At 48.0% G+C, this 14,093-nt stretch overlaps 7 protein-coding genes across 7 annotated transcripts; 5 read left to right on the top strand and 2 right to left on the bottom strand.

The window, feature by feature from the left end:
- Positions 1-399: 399 nt before the first annotated feature.
- BJ212DRAFT_167968 (uncharacterized protein) lies at positions 400-1,972 on the top strand. The gene is made up of 4 exons (XM_041342548.1): positions 400-423; positions 507-635; positions 701-1,571; positions 1,621-1,972. The coding sequence occupies exons 2-4, from the start codon at positions 582-584 to the stop codon at positions 1,719-1,721; spliced, it is 1,026 nt and encodes a 341-aa protein (XP_041193250.1). The 5' UTR covers positions 400-423; positions 507-581; the 3' UTR covers positions 1,722-1,972.
- Positions 1,973-2,002: 30 nt separating this feature from the next.
- On the bottom strand, positions 2,003-2,811 carry BJ212DRAFT_1352531 (uncharacterized protein). Its single transcript, XM_041335566.1, has 3 exons — positions 2,784-2,811; positions 2,569-2,729; positions 2,003-2,503 (listed from the first exon to the last, which is right to left on the bottom strand). Exons 1-3 carry the CDS (start codon positions 2,795-2,797, stop codon positions 2,250-2,252), a joined length of 429 nt encoding a protein of 142 aa, XP_041193251.1. The 5' UTR covers positions 2,798-2,811; the 3' UTR covers positions 2,003-2,249.
- A 61-nt stretch (positions 2,812-2,872) lies between these two features.
- Positions 2,873-4,556, top strand: BJ212DRAFT_1352532 (60Kd inner membrane protein-domain-containing protein). Its single transcript, XM_041335567.1, has 5 exons — positions 2,873-3,022; positions 3,076-3,124; positions 3,175-3,993; positions 4,049-4,159; positions 4,218-4,556. Exons 1-5 carry the CDS (start codon positions 2,961-2,963, stop codon positions 4,443-4,445), a joined length of 1,269 nt encoding a protein of 422 aa, XP_041193252.1. The 5' UTR covers positions 2,873-2,960; the 3' UTR covers positions 4,446-4,556.
- A 48-nt stretch (positions 4,557-4,604) lies between these two features.
- Positions 4,605-7,089, top strand: BJ212DRAFT_1352535 (Sodium/hydrogen exchanger family-domain-containing protein). Its single transcript, XM_041335568.1, has 5 exons — positions 4,605-4,894; positions 5,014-5,088; positions 5,143-5,219; positions 5,282-5,488; positions 5,547-7,089. Exons 1-5 carry the CDS (start codon positions 4,631-4,633, stop codon positions 6,982-6,984), a joined length of 2,061 nt encoding a protein of 686 aa, XP_041193253.1. The 5' UTR covers positions 4,605-4,630; the 3' UTR covers positions 6,985-7,089.
- A 241-nt stretch (positions 7,090-7,330) lies between these two features.
- BJ212DRAFT_1352539 (guanine nucleotide binding protein, alpha subunit) lies at positions 7,331-9,750 on the bottom strand. The gene is made up of 9 exons (XM_041335569.1): positions 9,187-9,750; positions 9,115-9,135; positions 8,452-9,067; positions 8,283-8,401; positions 8,183-8,232; positions 7,839-8,127; positions 7,675-7,757; positions 7,547-7,580; positions 7,331-7,493 (listed from the first exon to the last, which is right to left on the bottom strand). Exons 1-9 carry the CDS (start codon positions 9,389-9,391, stop codon positions 7,444-7,446), a joined length of 1,467 nt encoding a protein of 488 aa, XP_041193254.1. The 5' UTR covers positions 9,392-9,750; the 3' UTR covers positions 7,331-7,443.
- A 961-nt stretch (positions 9,751-10,711) lies between these two features.
- On the top strand, positions 10,712-11,303 carry BJ212DRAFT_1271381 (uncharacterized protein; the record flags this gene model as incomplete). Its single annotated transcript, XM_041330954.1, has 2 exons — positions 10,712-10,753; positions 10,815-11,303. The coding sequence occupies 2 exons, from the start codon at positions 10,712-10,714 to the stop codon at positions 11,301-11,303; spliced, it is 531 nt and encodes a 176-aa protein (XP_041193255.1).
- A 524-nt stretch (positions 11,304-11,827) lies between these two features.
- On the top strand, positions 11,828-14,093 carry BJ212DRAFT_1446810 (cytochrome P450; the record flags this gene model as incomplete). Its single annotated transcript, XM_041338303.1, has 16 exons — positions 11,828-11,951; positions 12,006-12,103; positions 12,155-12,246; positions 12,298-12,341; positions 12,392-12,493; positions 12,574-12,718; positions 12,776-12,830; positions 12,851-12,986; positions 13,052-13,118; positions 13,162-13,359; positions 13,411-13,440; positions 13,495-13,596; positions 13,655-13,729; positions 13,787-13,819; positions 13,874-13,902; positions 13,951-14,093. The coding sequence occupies 16 exons, from the start codon at positions 11,828-11,830 to the stop codon at positions 14,091-14,093; spliced, it is 1,473 nt and encodes a 490-aa protein (XP_041193256.1).

Consider the following 14,093-nt stretch of genomic DNA (forward strand, 5'->3'; position numbering starts at 1 on the left):
TGTAAGTGTGCGACGCCAAGCTGCGGCCCGATCAGCCAACTGATCTGTGGAGTGAGACTCGGGTGGAACAGATGAATGTTGGATTTAGCCAGGTACCAAGGTACACTCACACTCGTGGAGATCAATCGATAAGATGAAAGAGCAACCGGTCTTGATAGGCCTCGATGTGTCCCCCAGATCCATGCTGAAGACCAAAGGTACATTAAAAGGTGCGTATGCAGGGATAGTCCGCTTGCATAAATCTGGGGCAACCGGCGGCGGCATGCCATATTTGGAGTGAAGAGTGCTGAGCATGACATAGCTGGGAATTCTCCTGAAATCTCATATTCGACAGTCGCAGGATATCATGATGGGCCCATATATGTTTTTGATCAAACCGTTGCTAGCAGATTGGCCATGGCAGCAAATTAACACAAAACATGAGCAAGTCGTGTGTTATGTACATATTTGGCTTTGTTTGTAACTAAGGAAGGATCTTTTTCCATGATTGTTTTCCTTCTCAACAGAAACTTCGTCGCCATCGTCGCCTTCGACTGCAAAGAACCCGTCCACTCGTTGATATCTATCATACCCACCTTGCAATGAAGTCATTTGCTATTCTCTCCTTGTTCATTACTGCTTCTTTGGCACAGTCTGTAAGTTAGTTTGGTGAAATCATTGATTGTTAGACTGACAACACTGTTCTGAAACCATTCCCCAGTCTTCCAGTTCCAATCCTTTCATTCCTTCAGGAATCAGCCAAGGCTGTTCAGACTATTTAACAAGTCTGGACAGCAACAGTAGCTTCTCCTCCTGCACAACCCCAATTATATCTGCGACATCTGCGTTCGCACCAGGAGCCAACTCGAGCAACATCACCACGAGTACCATTAACACTGCATTGAGCAACCTCTGCTCATCATCTGCGTTCAACGCATGCCCTGATAGCACTGTTCGCTCTCAGTTGATGTCTTACTACTCGGCATGCTCAGCAGAACTTACAACGAATCTCAATACCGATGTCCTCAGGACTTATGATGTCCTCTATGTCCTGACGCCACTCAGAGAAGCCGTATGCTCAAAGTCTGACAACGGGCAATACTGTGTCACGCAGCTGAACACCACGTCCGGTAGTTCTGCTACTGGAAATGTGGCTTTGGCGACTTCCAACACACAACAAGCGTTGCAGCAATACCTATATACAACTCCTGGTGGCGGGGCTTCCGCACGTCGGGATATCAGCAACTCTACTACTGCACTTATTCCCAACACCACGACATTTCAGGATACCAATCTCGTATTCCTCTTCCTTAATTCCAACATGAATTCAACCCAACTCTGCACCACCTGCACACGCAACATTCTCACGTCATACATCACGTTCGAGTCCAGTCTCCCTTACGCCCCAGGTTTAAACAACAGTTTGCTGCTCCGTGGTCAGACTGCTCTTTACAGTACCACCGTGTCAACTTGCCCGAGTGGCTTCTTGAGCGGCGCTGTGCAGGCCGCCGGCGGCTTGTCTAGCGGCTTTATAGGTGGTAGCCCCCGATCAATCAGTGCAGATGTATCGTTGCTTGTCGGTGCTATCTTGGGTGCTGCAGGTCTCGCGGTCACAGCTTTCTGAGGCTTACATTATCCAAGGACTCATAGCCGATAGTTGTGGAATTTCGATGGTTGTTTATGGTGACCGGAACGGAATTGTCTATTATTATACCTATGGTGATTTCTCTTTAGACAAATAATCTCCAGGCATCATCTTTGAAGTCGTTTGTCATCTTCCTTTTCACCTTTTGATCCTTGTGGGTATGATGTGTTTGGATTCAGTTCAGTCGTGTTGCCCGGTATCGAGTCGGCGTAATGATACCAACGTACTCATCTCATCGACGATACAATAAGCTTGTTGGCTGTGCCGCGAGCCTCAGGATTGTTACATACACCAGTACTGTTGTGTAATGACTTGTTGAGTTTCGGTTGTTGTGCTGAATGGACAAACCGTGTTTACTGTAGATACTGACTGAGGGACGCAAACGTATTAACGGTTGATCCTTGGAGACCCCGTTGAAAATGCGATTGGGTTTCATACTGATGGTTACAATACTGAATGGCGTATCGACGGCTCTGCATTCCTCAGCTGAAACAGCGAAGGATAGGAGTCGGAAATGAATAACGCTTGACCAACATAGCTACATACAAATTAGTTCAGATAGAACTAGCAGGGTAAATTTTCGCACCATACCCAATATATGAGGTTGATGCTGCACAGAAAAGAGTCACATTTGAAGTACAAACACAAGCAACAGGAATTCCACTACCATCACGAGTGCACCAACAGCAACAACATCACGTCCAGCCGTTACGAATGGACGACCGTATTCCCGTCTGTCTTCCTGCCCAACAGTAGGGAGCGCCTGATCATAAAGAGCGCTAGGTTTCGATCCGTCGGAAAAGTCATGCCGCGAATGTCGAGCACGAATATACCCGAGAGCGAAAAGGAGAATGGAGAGAACGAGATAGAGAATACCAACTGTCCGATGTCATAGGTGACGGTCACCATGGAAGAAGTCAAAGACGATGAGATAATAGACTTACTTCGAAAAAAACGCGAATCAAACAGTCGGAGGGCCGTCAGTGCGTACCCAAGGGTAGCAATGGCGGTACGGCGGTACGCACCGTTGAATGTGCGATTGCGTGCCCGAAATTCATTGAGTTCAAGGACATCAATTGGCCTAAATGAATCTGCTCTATGACCCCTATTGTGATATTCAGCCACGTTGGTGATCGCAAGTTATTTTCGTAGGGCTCACCGGTATGTGTGCATGATGGGGGTGAAGTGCCAAAAATATTGAATTGACTGGTGCTGTGAGAAACTGGTTCGGCTCGGTTCGGCACATTAAATTATTCTCGAACCTTTACTTACACTTCAAGCTGGGAGTGAAGGTGGTGGTCAGCTTAAGCAGAACATAGGCTTGACATTAAAATTGATGCTTCTGCCTTCAACGGTACGCGTGGGCATTCGCCTGAATCCAAGAGTTTACGGTGCAAGGTACGTTTCCAATGAATGAGTCTGCCGACATAACACTGCTGATGACACTGCAGAATATGGCCGCAAGCGTCTCAAAACCAAGGGCTGTTTTTAACCTTACCGGTGCGCGTTGAGGACTATCAGATATGCTCGTTTACTCAGTTTTCCTGTAGCACTCAAAAATTATGCCGAGGGTGTATCCTTCCCAGCGCATACCGCATACTCGTAACTTCTGGTGGTCAAAATCGGCGATACCTGAGCAGCAGGCGGCATCGGCAGTGGAGTCAGCACCAACTTCCAGTAGCAAGGTTAGTCCCGCTGCTGTGGACTTGGAACCAGCAACAACAATCAATACAGCGACACTGGAGCCAGACTCTGTTCCGATACCAGGAACTACCGCGGAGGACGGTTTAACAACCGTTGTTGACAGTGGTGCGGGTGTCGATATTCCTGCGCTTGCCACCGCCATTCCACCCCTTCAATACGGTGATTTAGCAGAACTAGGCCTCGCTGGCTGGTCTCCGGCTGGGATCATAAGGTGGTCATTCGAACTTCTACAGGTCAGCAGTGGAATGCCGTGGTTTTACACGATCATCGCTGGCACACTTTTGTGGCGTGTGGTCATTTTACCTGCCAACATCATGAGTCTTCGCAACTCGTCGCGTTTACTTCCCTATACCGATCAGCTACAGGCCGTGACGTCGGAATGGAAATCGATCGACACCAGTGACCGCCTTGCATTGCAACGTATATCCCTGAAGAGACAGAAAATTTACGAAAAAGCGGGAGCGCGGGTGCTTCCTTCCATTATCATGCCCTTTGTTCAAATCCCAGTCACATTGGGTTTGTTCTTTGCTGTCAGGAAGATGACCATGCTTCCTGTAGAGCAGCTCAAGCAGAGCGGCGTCTTTTTTCTGCCTGACTTGACTATGTCGGACCCATATTACATCCTACCCATCTTGTCCACTGTTGCCATCAACATCCAAATGTCGGTGCGTGTATTTAGCAGTTATGCACCGGGAAATTGATGCTAAATTATGGTCACAGGTGATGAAAGGAGACGTTAATTTTGCTGAACGTCCCGAAATGGCTCATATGATGAATTACATGCGCATCTTTTCATTCATGAGCGTCCCTCTCATGGGTTCACTGCCTAGCGTAGGGTTTCCCGGTCAATTCTTGCATATTTAATTCTAATGATTATATACATATTCAGGGTTTGTGGTTGTCCATCCTGACTGGTGTGATGGTGTCATGCCTGCAGTCCTTTATCCTACAACGTGCGACGGTGCGCAGGTGGCTCAAAATAACTCCCCGTGCCGAACCAAAGGTCAAACCACCCAGCATGATGGATTCTATGCAGTACGCGAAATCGTGGTACATGAGCAAGAGGAGTGAGATCATTGCTGCTCGAACTCAGGCCGCAAAGACACAGAGGAGGTGAAATAAGCAACGAGATAACATGGATAGAGGGCCTTATTGTATATTTCATTCATTAATACATCCACACTCTGCTCGTTTCAAGTCAATGGAAGGAGTGTATTACGTAACGTTAGGGTTTGCGTGGGAGTACCCGTGACCCCAAGCATCTACTGCGGTAGCCGTGCTACTTTCGGCTGTGTACACTTCATGGCCTTCAAGTTGAGCCCAATAACAGTTCAGGCGTCACCCGCAGTACCATCCGAAGTTCCCATTCCAGAAGACGAAGAGTACTATTCGTCGTGGTCCCTGTTTCTTGTTTGCTTGCTACTCATCGTCTCGTTATGGACGTCTTATTACCTGCAAATCAGGAAAATCCGGGCCATCCATGAGACTACCGTCTCTATCTTTGCAGGGATGTTTGTCGGGTTGGTGATTAGACTTGCACCGGGCACGATGATTCGAGAAATGTTGGTGAGTATCCTTTCGTTACCTCTACTGCTTTCACGGACAGATTGGTGTCTTGGTTTATTGGAACATATCTCCAAGCTCCTCATAAACTGTGACTGCTGTGGCTGAAGCTTTATTCATAGACCTTCAAGCATACTCTGTTCTTCAACTTGCTACTTCCTCCCATCATTCTTAATTCCGGATACGAGCTCAAGCAAGTGAGTAATGCGCAGATATTAAAATAGATTCAGACATATACAACCTTGCTGCAGGAGAATTTTTTCCGCAATTTCGGCTCCATCCTTACTTTTGCATTTTTGGGCACATTAATATCAGCTGTCGGTGTTGGGTGCGTCAAATGCGAAAACGCTTCTAGCATCATCATTACTTTGCTTAACTGTTCTAGGACAGGGTGCTCGTGTATCTCTACTCATTTCTGGGACTGGAATCCTTGGATGTTACACTGCTGGAGTGCTTGATCTACGGCTCTACACTATCTGCAACTGATCCAGTGACCATTCTTGCCATATTCAATCAATATAAGGTGGACCCAAAGCTCTACACCATCATCTTTGGCGAGAGTCTGCTAAATGATGCGGTCAGTATTGTCATGTATGAGTAAGTTCGAATTGCCTTTCTCCCTTTAGAATCCGCATGCTTATCTTGTGATTTTCAGAACTCTCGCGCAATTCCATGGCACAGAGATATACATCTCGTCCATATTCCATGGCATCGGAATTTTCTTGCTTTCATTCAGCGTATCCATGGCTCTTGGCGTTAGTTTCGGCCTGGGAATGTCCCTAATCCTTAAACACTCATCAATGAGTCTGTATCCTTCCATCGAATCTTGTCTCGTTGCCCTCTGCGCATATACCTGCTACTTCTTGTCGAACGGCTTGTCGATGTCTGGTATCGTATCTCTCCTATTCTGCGGAATCACCTTAAAACACTACGCGTATCACACCATGTCCCGGCGAACGCAACGAACAACAAAATACATCTTCTCGACCCTTGCCCAGCTCTCCGAAAACTTCATCTTCATTTACCTCGGTCTCTCACTTTTCACAAGTCCTCCGTCATCTGAGCGCGTTACCAACTATGTCAAGCCCCTTTTCATTGTGGTCACGACGGTCGCAGTCGTGTTTACCCGATACGCAGCTGTCTTCCCACTATCTGAAGCGATCAACTTCTTCACTCGTCATGCTCGGGGACAGCGAACAGAAGAGATTCCACACTCTTATCAGATGATGTTGTTCTGGGCTGGCTTGCGAGGTGCGGTGGGTGTGGCACTCGCGGCTGGTTTCAAAGGCGAGAATGCGGAGACGCTGCGGACGACTGTCCTCGTTGTAGTGGTGCTTACTGTTTTCGTCTTCGGGGGTACCACTGCACGCATGCTGGAGATCCTCGGTATTCGCACAGGCGTTGAAGACGAAGCTGCTAGCAGCAGCGACGAAGATGCACCTCCGGGACGTAACGCATGGCAGAATCGCCGCCATAGTGGAGCATGGAACAGGTACACTGACGATTCTGAGCCCTTGCCATATTTCTCGCCATCGCAGCACGGATATGGACGGGCTGCAGGCAGAGTAGGGTCACACTACGCATCGCGGACTTATAATCACCACCCAGGAGCATTACCATCACCGATCGGCAATACTGTGTTTTCTGCAGCATCATCAGAGTCATTTGAGTCGGAAGCAGAAGTACTGCCTATGGCCACCTCGGCGGATGCTGGTCCGTCTTCAGAAAGACGTGATGACAGACAGGCCAACGAGGACGGCAAATGGTTCCAGGAGCTGGATGAAAGGTATCTTCTTCCTTTGTTCTCGAATGCCACTGCCAGCCGCACGTTCCACGCCAGACGTGCGCGGAGGAATATCTCGATATCCAGTCAACCCGCCGGTACGAATCTAAGCGCACTAGGTACGCCGCATGATAGTGAAGACGAGGCTGAAAGCCCAGAGGTGGAGCTTGGATCAGTAGGGACGATGACGCCTGGCAGGCAGTTTTCACAATCTCCAGAAGAGCAAATGCGTTCTGAGAGGGGACTCGCCACACCCATCTTGCGGAATGGAAATGGTAGAGATGATGGACAGAGTCGAGCGGGTTCCTAAAAATTGATTTATCTCAGTTGTTTCATGGTGTTAGATACCTCGTTAGAGTGTTTTTGCTAAGTGATCTATCAAGGATTTACTCAATTGAGAGTTGTTGATTTTTCACTGGACCTGAAGTATTAAAGTCCAAATGTAGCAGTGAACCTTTGCAGGAAAGGCAGACTGGTACCTAATTCCTTCGTCGTGTCTTCCACCTGCACGTTTTGAACAGCATGTGTAGTCGGACAGTGACGTGAAGCTTGAATTAGCAGGCAAAATTTGGCCGGTGGAATTATGGCATTATGCGCATTTTGAACCTTTGATCAAGTTCTTGCAGTTGGTAAGAGTACTCGGGCCTCATCGACAATGAGTATGAAGAGGCATGCATTAATAAGGTGGTGGTACAACACGTTAGAAGACATCGACAGTAATGAAGTAGGTGGGGGTATACTAAGGTTGTGATAAGATAACACAGCGATATTATAGAAGATCCGCATTCCGTAAATGAGTACGAAGAATACTTTCCTCGACTAAGAGTACCTATGTGAGAATCGAGACGTCCTAAACTCGTGTGGACACTTACCTACGCTCAACGTAGCTGCGGTGGCCTTGGTGTCCTAAAAGTAATAAAAAAAAGTTCAGACCCCTGTGCCAGCGTGGCCATGGAACGTTCTCAAGGAACCCAGGCACGTCAAACAGTGGGAGACTCACGATTACCGATGTGAAATGGATGAAAAACGGCCGTGGCTCCGGGGAATACTGTTTAGAAATTTCCCTGAAATGTTGTTGAAAGTCTGGAAAAGAAGAGAATGATCGCATGAGCATCGATGTATAGCCGTGACCTATTCGCAAACAGTGCGCAAATTGAAGCCTACATCTCATTACTGTAATGGTGTCATTTTTGCGACTGCCGTAGCTCGGGATGTGATCCTTTATACACATCCCTCGCTTGATCTTATTGTGCAGGAGATCGCACTTGTTGAGAAAGAGAATGATCTCGGTCTTGGCTAGAATACGAGACGAGCAGACTGATTTCCATAGGAGATAGCTATCTTCCAGGCGATTTATGCGACGATCTTCACGGAGCCGCTCGTCGAAGCAAGAGATTGGACAGAGGAAAATGATGGCATCAACATCGTCGAAATACGACGCCCATGCTACACGCTTCATAGGAGGGTTGTAAGTTCCAAAATATGACTGGATAAGTGATCAAAGTTACCGAAGACCTCGTTCCGCCAACATCATACAATAGCCACTCTTTCCCGTTGCCTGCGGAATGCTGTTTAATGCAAGTGTTTGGAAGTTATCTAACGTCTTACCGTCGTCCATCACGACTTTGTGTTCTTGAACGCCAACCGTTCGTAGACGCGCACGAACAATATCGTTATCGCTAGGTTCATAGTCATACGACACGATGCGGTCAATGTCGTTCAAAAAGCTTCGATTCAATAAGTAGGGGTATTAAAATACAGGATAAAGAACACCCACAAGCCCGGTGAGTCTTCGATATTTGTCTTGCGATGAGACAAAACTTGCTGGACAACGGGGTCCTGCCACAACTCTAGCATGGTTTCCTTGCACGCAACGAGCACATCAGTAATCTCGTTGTGATCACTATTACTCCGTCTTTGAGGACGGGAACTGGACATCATCGACGGGCGCAGCTTTTCCAAGGCAGATTTCCATCCATTTGTTGAATTGATGCCAAAGTCTCGCGAGGGGCGTTTGGGTAGTAGTTGAAAGCCTGGAGAATCAAATGGTGTTGCGGACACAGAAACTGTTGATCGAACTTCTTGCGATTCAGGACCAAGCTTGTTCTCGAGGTCACTCTGAATGCTGCGTAACGGGCCAAGACGCCGTTGCATGAAACGATGCTTGTCCGAGAAATGATAAACAATTCCACGGCTGGTTGACTCGTCGTCGGAATCGCTGAGATACTCTATTGCTGTAGACCCCGGACGCTTTTCACCCTCGGCTAGAGACACTTCTCGACCGAGGATATCCAGGACCCTGACAATGTTGCGAACGAGGTTTAAATAAATAACTGCCCGCCATGCGGCTCGCTCCTCCGCCCACTCGCGTCGTGCATGTTGTAATTGGAAGTCTGTGAAATGAGATCGTCTTAACTACTTAATGATCCACGAAACGTACTTTTGAGTGTAGCAGATTTTCCTGTACGATCAGGATAAGTTCACTTCCGAAATCATGCTCTGGTGAACGCACCGCTCTCGCTCTGTCCAAGGAGAAGTACTTTGACAGATTTCTTCTTCTTGAGTGCGGCTCGTTCTTGACGGATTTGCTCGTCGATGGACTCGCTTATTCGACGAGCTTCGATCTCTGCCTGCTCACGTGTGTCTTTCTCTTGGGGTGTTTCATCTTTGGGAGGTGCAATTGCAAGTGTGAGAGGGTCTTCCACAGACATGCGCATCGTCACTAATCAGACAGTAACAGAAACCAGAGATTACCACAGATGAAAAGAAGGATAAAGACAAGAAGAAAGACGATGAATTGTCACTCCGCCGAAGGAGAGACAACCAAATGGATCAATATAGGCGCCGTACGGCACATGGATAACTGGGGTCGTTCACAAGCCTTGGCGCATGTCAGGACCTGAAGGGTTCTTTGGATAAACCAATAAACCATGTTCATGATTTTATCATCAGAATCAATTATCTCTGCAAGATGCTTGCGGAGGTAGTAAAAGTGCTATGCCAGTCCTGCAGGAATCGACCATACTGTCAATTATGAGGATAATGAGGCATGATGTCGAAGCACAAATAGTTCACCCGGACGTTAACTTACATAATTCAATTGCGTGGGTTGTAATATGTGGCGTGATATATTTGTTTATATTTGTAAGAATCAGTTTCGCGATATAAGAGGCGACATGTGACTTTCCCGTGACTTTGACCTCCTTACCCCGTGACCAGCACGACCTTCTGCAGCAACTTGCTCCCTCAAAGTCATATTGTGCCTATATCACTGTTGTAATTGTGAGTCAATAAACCCCTAGACAATCCACAAAATTAGTAAAGCAACATAAGTAGTTGTTTAGCCCGCTGGCCACTCCAGCCCTCACCATGACTTCTGCACAGCACTCTTCTATTCCCGCCGGCGCATCCACCACCAGCGTTAGTCAGAGTTCACCAGCACCAGTTGCGGTTTCTGTTCCAAATGGAGACCGCATCCCCTTGCAGATAGAGGGTATGGATGCCGCTCAAGTCTCTAATCTCCTCAAGAACCTACCTAATCTCTTCCACAAGGTCCGTAACCAACAACTATCCTTGAATATTATATCGGATTACCTTTGTACGACTGATGGATTATTGGTGTTTCAAGTTCACTCTGCTTCTGTCGCATTCGTCAGTCTTCACTGAATGTGCCGCTGACACCATTTTTGTTATATCAATAGTCTCCTACTCAGGGCGATATGACCGGAGAGGCTGCTCAATCCTTGCAAGCTCTCGCTCAGGCCGGATTGTTCCCTCTTCAAAATCAACACCAACTTCAGCACCCAATACCATTCCCTGGCGATCCTGGCCCTTCTTCACACCCCCGCGGTCCTCCCAACCTTGGGCACTTGTCTGCAGCCGCGGCAGCTGCAGGTCAAACCCCTCCAGCCGCTTCTCACGCGCAGGATGGAGGAGACGGTCTCAGTGACACAGACATTGGAGAACAGCCTCCTTCAACAGCTCCACAACCGGCATCTGGATCGACGGGAAGATCCCGGGCCGCCAGGAGCGCTGCAATGGGCACCGATGAGTGGACCCGCCAGCGTAAGGACAACCATGTAGGTTTCTTCGATGAGGCCTCCCGTGCCCTGATCATTGATGCTCATGTAATTTTCTCAGAAAGAAGTCGAGCGTCGACGCCGAGGAAATATCAACGAGGGCATTAACGAACTTGGTCGTATAGTACCAAACAGTTCTGGTGAGAAGGCAAAAGGCGCAATTCTTCAGCGTGCTGTGCAGTATATCCACCATCTGAAAGAAAACGAGGCACGCAACATTGAGAAATGGACACTAGAGAAGTTGCTCATGGATCAAGCAATGGGTGACTTGCAAGCGCAGTTGGAGGACATGAGGAGGCTATGGGAGGAGGAACGCATCGCACGACAAAGAGCAGAGAACGAACTTGATGTTCTGAGGGGTGTGTCGGGCCAGGCCCCAACCATTCCATATAAATCTCGTTCACGTTCAGTTGAGCGAGGACAGGATGCGCCGTCTAACAGAGGTCCGTTTGGTGAGAGTGAGGTACGAACAGAGCTTGGGAATCGACCAGAGGAAGGTGGTGGTGATGACTCGGAAAGCAGGCCCGGGAAACGTGCGAGAGTTGATTGAGGTTATGTAGTTCGTATTATCTTTTTCAGCTGTATTGATAGCACCCATAAATCTCACTTCTAGTGCCTTTTCTAGATATTGCGAGTCCCGTATTATCAACGTATACCTGGCATACGTAGGCAACTTGTACGTGGAAGACCGTGCGTGTCACTTATTCCGCTATCTTGGTTTGATTGTCCCCGTATCTGGGGATCTTGGCGTTTTATCTCCTGTTGCATTAACGGCGAACCTGAACAGTTCCTGCGCCTTCGCGCGGGAAAACCTGTGCTTCTTGCGCATTAGCTTGTTCTTCGACTCTTTGATGCTTCAGATTTATATTATGCTAACCATCTTAGTGCAAGAGTGACTTGGGAATACTAATAGATCCCGATCGCCGCATCATCGCGCAGCGCTTGATGGTGATCCCCTTCTTGTCCGTGACACGCGGTCTACGGAAGGTCCGGGTGACTTATCGGTGAAATAATTTTTGACGTTCTGGCGTACATAACACCCCTAATCCTGACCAAAGGCATTTGTTCAGTATCATGCATTATGTCTGGCTGTTGTTGTGCGCCGTGGGCCTAATCCTCTACACCGTTTGGGGTAGCTACTTTGCGAGAAACCCACTAGATAACATTCCCGGGCCTCCTCGTCAGCATTGGTGGACAGGTAAAGGCACAATGCACAATCTCAACGGGTTAATGCGCTGACAAAATCGATCAGGCAACTTGGATCAGATATTTGCGCGGTATGTATGGGATTTCCACAAGGTGCTTGCGGAACGCTACGGTCCAGTATCGAAGTTCTATGGGCCTTTGGGGGTACGTCAATCGCACAAACGCATCGCTATTTTCTGAGAACGTTGTTCACAGGCAAGGGAGTTGTATGTGTTCGATCCAAAGGCCATGTACCATATCATGGTCAAGGATCAGAACACTTTTGAAGTGACTCCTGCCTTTTCAGCGTAGGGATTTCCACTGTGCTTGACATTTCACTTCACTGGAAAGCCCTGCAGGACAAACAAGGTCCTTTTTGGGGATGGCCTACTCTCGACGACGGGTGCGGTGGGACTCTTGTTTTGCTGCCCCTGTATCTTATTCCCAATACAGGCGAACACCATCGAAAGCAGCGGAAGATGCTCAACCCTGTGTTTTCCATCAGCCACGTGCGAGACATGGTGCCTGCTTTTCTCAAGGTGACGAAATGCGTAAGTGCCTTACCTGTCTGGCGTTGGTGGGCGTTATTGATTGCGCATTGTAATAGCTCCGAGACAGCGTTGCAGCGTAAGTAGAACACGGGTCCCGTGAAATTAATGTGTTGGAATGGCTCAATCGCACCGCTCTTGAACTCGTGGGGCAGAGCGGACTCCGGTACTCTTTTGATTGTCTGCAAGAATGCTATGCAAATCCTTACAGCACCGCCGTCAAGAACCTCCTGTACGCATTCCGGTGATTCCTTTCAGCTTTGTGGGAGGGGGCTAGCGAGAACTTCAGCCCAACAATATTCAAAGTGTCCGTCGCGAGGAAATTTCTCCCATTTCTTATCAATGTCAGGCCTCCTGACTTCAGGAGATCTGTAGTATTGTCGACGCTATGGATGAGACATCGATGAAGGTCTTGGAGGAAAAGAAATGTGCACTTTCTAAGGGAGACGACGCGGTATTGCACCAGATTGGAGAAGGAAAAGACATCACGAGCATACTGCGTGCGTTCATGAAGGTTCCTTTGTTGTAATTGCGTTCCTAACCACTGGGCTATCTATTGCAATAGTCCGAGCCAACATGGATGCTTCAGCGGAAGATCGTCTTCCAGATTTAGAGCTCATGGCACAAATGAGGTGGGCGTGGCTGCATTCGCGTATCTGTCTGATATTACATCAGTACGCTTGTTTTTACCGCAACACATACGACTGCCGGTGCCCTATGTCGGACCCTTTTGACTCTTGCTCATCACCAAGATGCACAAGACAGACTGGGCGAGGAAATCCAACTAGCAATGGCTGAACTTGGCGAGCTTGACTATGATGCCCTGGCCAATCTGCCATACCTTGATGCAGTATGTCGAGAGACACTGCATCTGTAAGGGTTCATTTTCTCTAAACTTGTTTATGTTCACAAGGGCATACATAGGTATCCTCCAGTTACCACCGTCGCACGCACGTATGTCCCACCCAAAATTCGCCAGATATGTTCGAATGAACCTTGTTTTTCTAGTGCAGCTGACAATATAGTCCTCCCCTTCTCGCGTCCCGTCAAAGGGAATGATGGGACATATATGCATGAGGTCCTTGTGCCCAAGAACACGAATGTTGTCGTGTCAATCCTGAACTCCAATTGAGATCCTGAAATCTGGGGAGACGACGCGCTTCAGTAGAAACCAGAAAAAATGGCTGTCTCCACTTCCACAAAGTGTTATTGATGCCGAGATTCCAGGGGTCTACTCTCACCTGTGAGTGGTATATAAATCCCCGGAATGCTTATACTCAATAATCCATTTCTTCTCCAGAATGACATTCATTGGCGGCGGAAGAGCGTGCATGTGAGATTAAAAAATTGTGCCACAATTGTCGGTCTCTGATGAGAACATACATAGTGGATTCAGGTTTTCAGAACTTGAGATGAGTTCGTAGGTTTTGTTCTTGATTAGATTCTAGCTGACCAGTTGGACAGAGATTGTCCTTTGCACACTCATCCAAGCATTCAAGTTCACTCCCACGAAAGAGATCGATTGGACCATGCAGGTGTCATCTCCGAACGTCAAAGGTTCTGAGGATGCAAAGTGGCAGTTGCCGCTCCGAGTCGAGTCGAGATGA

The sequence above is a fragment of the Suillus subaureus genome, assembly GCF_016647635.1.
Source record: "Suillus subaureus strain MN1 chromosome Unknown BJ212scaffold_15, whole genome shotgun sequence".
NCBI lineage: Eukaryota > Fungi > Basidiomycota > Agaricomycetes > Boletales > Suillaceae > Suillus > Suillus subaureus.